The 3,002-nt window shown below is 34.4% G+C and overlaps 1 protein-coding gene across 3 annotated transcripts in view; it reads left to right on the top strand.

The window, feature by feature from the left end:
* ATP11B (ATPase, class VI, type 11B) overlaps positions 1–3,002 on the top strand; it is an 87,867-nt gene that overhangs the window by 63,614 nt on the left and 21,251 nt on the right. For all 3 annotated transcript variants that reach the window (XM_015566318.1, XM_015566319.1, XM_015566320.1), the window contains exons 25-26: positions 591–656; positions 1,171–1,274. In XM_015566318.1, coding sequence (XP_015421804.1) covers positions 591–656; positions 1,171–1,274 — 170 coding nt within the window. The remainder of the gene's footprint in view (positions 1–590; positions 657–1,170; positions 1,275–3,002) is intronic.

The following is a 3,002-nucleotide window of genomic DNA, read 5'->3' as shown; positions in this document are numbered from 1 at the left end:
GGCTCCTGCATTTTTAATAAATTATGTAAGTTTTTACTATAAAAAAAGCCCAGGGGAATACTTTCTGACTTACATTATCACCATTTTTACAAGGAATCCTTGAGGAGTAATTCTATTAGCCATTATCTTTCAGGTATTGGTTTTTTGTGTAATGTGGTTTTTTTTCCTGCTCTGCCTATGCCATGTCCAGAAATACAGTGGCAAGTTATCTGGCGTAACTTCTGGTTGGAATGGTTATAAAAAATAATTGTGATCAAACAGGGTTTTGTTATCATTTTTACTGTGTGACAGAAATGAAGCAGTCACTATATCGTTCTAAATAAAAACAGTCTGTGCTACATAATTCCAAACCCATCTTGGGTTTTCAGTCTGATAATGTTATGCAATGGATAATAATAATAAACATAGTAATGCTTATGGTGTTTCTTCTCATACTCCTTTAACTTTACTAATCTAGTCATAGATTTCAAATGTAACTGGCTTAAATAATTCAAATGCTTTTAGTAAAGAATGAAGTTACTTTCTGCTTTACTACCAACTTAGCATCATGGTGACACATAGTGCAATAATGGTTTATTCTTTCTGTTTAGATGTTTGGTAACTGGACATTTGGCACCTTGGTCTTCACAGTAATGCTTATTACAGTCACAGTAAAGGTATGGCACAGAAATTAGACAGATGAACACACTTTGTATATGTATAATTCATAGTTAAATTTCTTTAGCCATAGATGCATATTTTTCCTTTTTCCTTCTTTAGTCGTGAATAATTTTACTGATTGCTATTTAGTAATTCATTTTTGTCAAAAATCTTTTTTTAAATTCATTATTTTGAAAACCCTCTGCTGCTTATTATGGTCAATAAAGGTTAACCCCACAGTACTCATCTCTGAAATTTTGCTTCTCTGTATATAATGCATGACAACACAAGTTGTTTCAGGCAATGGAGTTGAAAATATTCATGAAATTTCAATGCTTTTTTCTCACAGAAGAAAAATATTATAAACTTTAATTGTTCAGTTTCATACTAGGATCCTTACATTAATATTTATCTTCTAAGAAACTTTGTCATAGGAACCTTACTCACTTATAATTAATATATTTCATTCATGATTTTTATCTTGGAGATTAAAGACTTGTATTAAGGATTTAAACATTTTTTTCCTTTTAGATGGCTTTGGAAACTCATTTTTGGACCTGGATCAACCATTTTGTTACTTGGGGATCCATTATATTCTATTTTGTATTTTCTTTGTTTTATGGAGGGATTCTCTGGTGAGTGATTATATTATATTTTAATTACATTGATTCAACTCTAATAAATACAGAGTGGGCAAAAGTAGGTTTACAGTTATTAGTATGGAAAATAATCCTATATAATAAAGAGCTAACATGCTAATTAAACCGAACAGCAGAACGACCGTCCGGACGACCTTCCGGATGAAGCCGGGGCTGTGAAGGGCTGTGAGGGCCGAGCCCCTTGCATGAATTTTGTGCATCGGGCCTCTAGAAGAATACACTTTAGTGTACTCACAACTGTAAACCTTTTTTTGCCCCACCCCTGTGTTGTGATAGATTTTATTTTGAACAAATAATCTTGAGGTCCTACAAATTTATATCTTTCAGTTGATCTTACTGATATAGAGTAAAAAAGAAACTAACAATTACTGAATATTATGTTCTAGGTGTTTTACCTAAGATATTACATTGATTCATCACTATAATCTTATACTCTCCATATTTTCTATATGGAAACTGAGCCCCAAGATTCCAAAGGTTAAAAAAGAACAAAGCTAGTATTTAAACCCCAATTGTTTTATTCCACAATTAATGTCCTTAACACTAACCATATTTTCTCTAAATTATTTACTAATGTACATACTATTAAGTCACATTGAGCCATTAAGTTTTCATGAATGACAACTTTTCTGTTAAAACTGAATAGTATGCTTCATCCTCATTGGTAAATTACCAATCATATTTTCAGCTACTATGACAGATTAAAAATTAATGCCTCTTCTAAGAGTCTTTTATAAGTGATGAACAACTAAAGTCTCTCATTTGGAGAATTTATAATACATTTGCCTGCTGTGCCTTTGATCCCTGTATTGGGCAAAAAATTATAGAAGATAAGCAAAAGAACTTAGATTAGCCAAATAATTATGGCCGATGCTTTATCCAATGAGCCAAACTGGTTAGGGCTATAATGTTTGGGGGTTTTTTTGTTTGTTTTTTTTTAAATATTTTATTGATTTTTCACAGAGAAGAAGGGAGAGGGACAGAAAGCCAGAAACATCGATGAGAGAGATCATTCAGCTGCCTCCTGCACGCCCCCCACCTGGGACGTGCCCGCAACCAAGGCACATGCCCCTGACCGGAATCGAACCCGGGACCCTTCAGTCCGCAGGCCAACGCTCTATCCACTGAGCCAAACCGGTTCGGCTATAATGTTTGTTTTTAATGTTCTTTATTTTTTTCATTTCTTTCTCTGTTTCCCCATTTTTAAATATATTTGTAGAGAAGAACCTCTAAATAGAACTTTTCAACCTAAGATTTGGATAGTCGATCTTTTAATTGCTTAGTAGAGAATATTTTATTGCATACTTTTTCTTGTGTTTATTGGTCTCTTAAGTCTGTATTCCTAAGCAATTCTTTTGATATCCTACTAGGATAAGAGTTATCTAGTCACCTACTTGCCACTTTCCTAATAAAAAGTATAGTTGTCATTGAAAGTAATTAAATTGAATTTTATTTTGAATAATTAAAGTCTGTCTTATTTTATTAGTTACTAGAGGCCCAGTGCATGAAATTTGTGCATGGCTGGGGTCCCTCAGCCCGGCCTGCACCCTTTCCAATCCGGGACCCTTTCGGGGATATCTGACCCCTGTGGGATAGGGCCTAAACCAGCAGTTGGACATCCCCCAAGGGGATGGAGAAGGTGCAGGCTGGGCTGAGGGACACCAGTGCATGAATTTCATGCACCAGGCCTCTAGTTTCATTATA

The sequence above is a fragment of the Myotis davidii genome, unplaced genomic scaffold, assembly GCF_000327345.1.
Source record: "Myotis davidii unplaced genomic scaffold, ASM32734v1 scaffold102, whole genome shotgun sequence".
In the NCBI taxonomy this organism is placed as follows: Eukaryota; Metazoa; Chordata; class Mammalia; order Chiroptera; family Vespertilionidae; genus Myotis; species Myotis davidii.
Note: the sequence above shows the minus strand (reverse complement) of the source record. Positions and strands in the feature narration are given on the sequence as shown.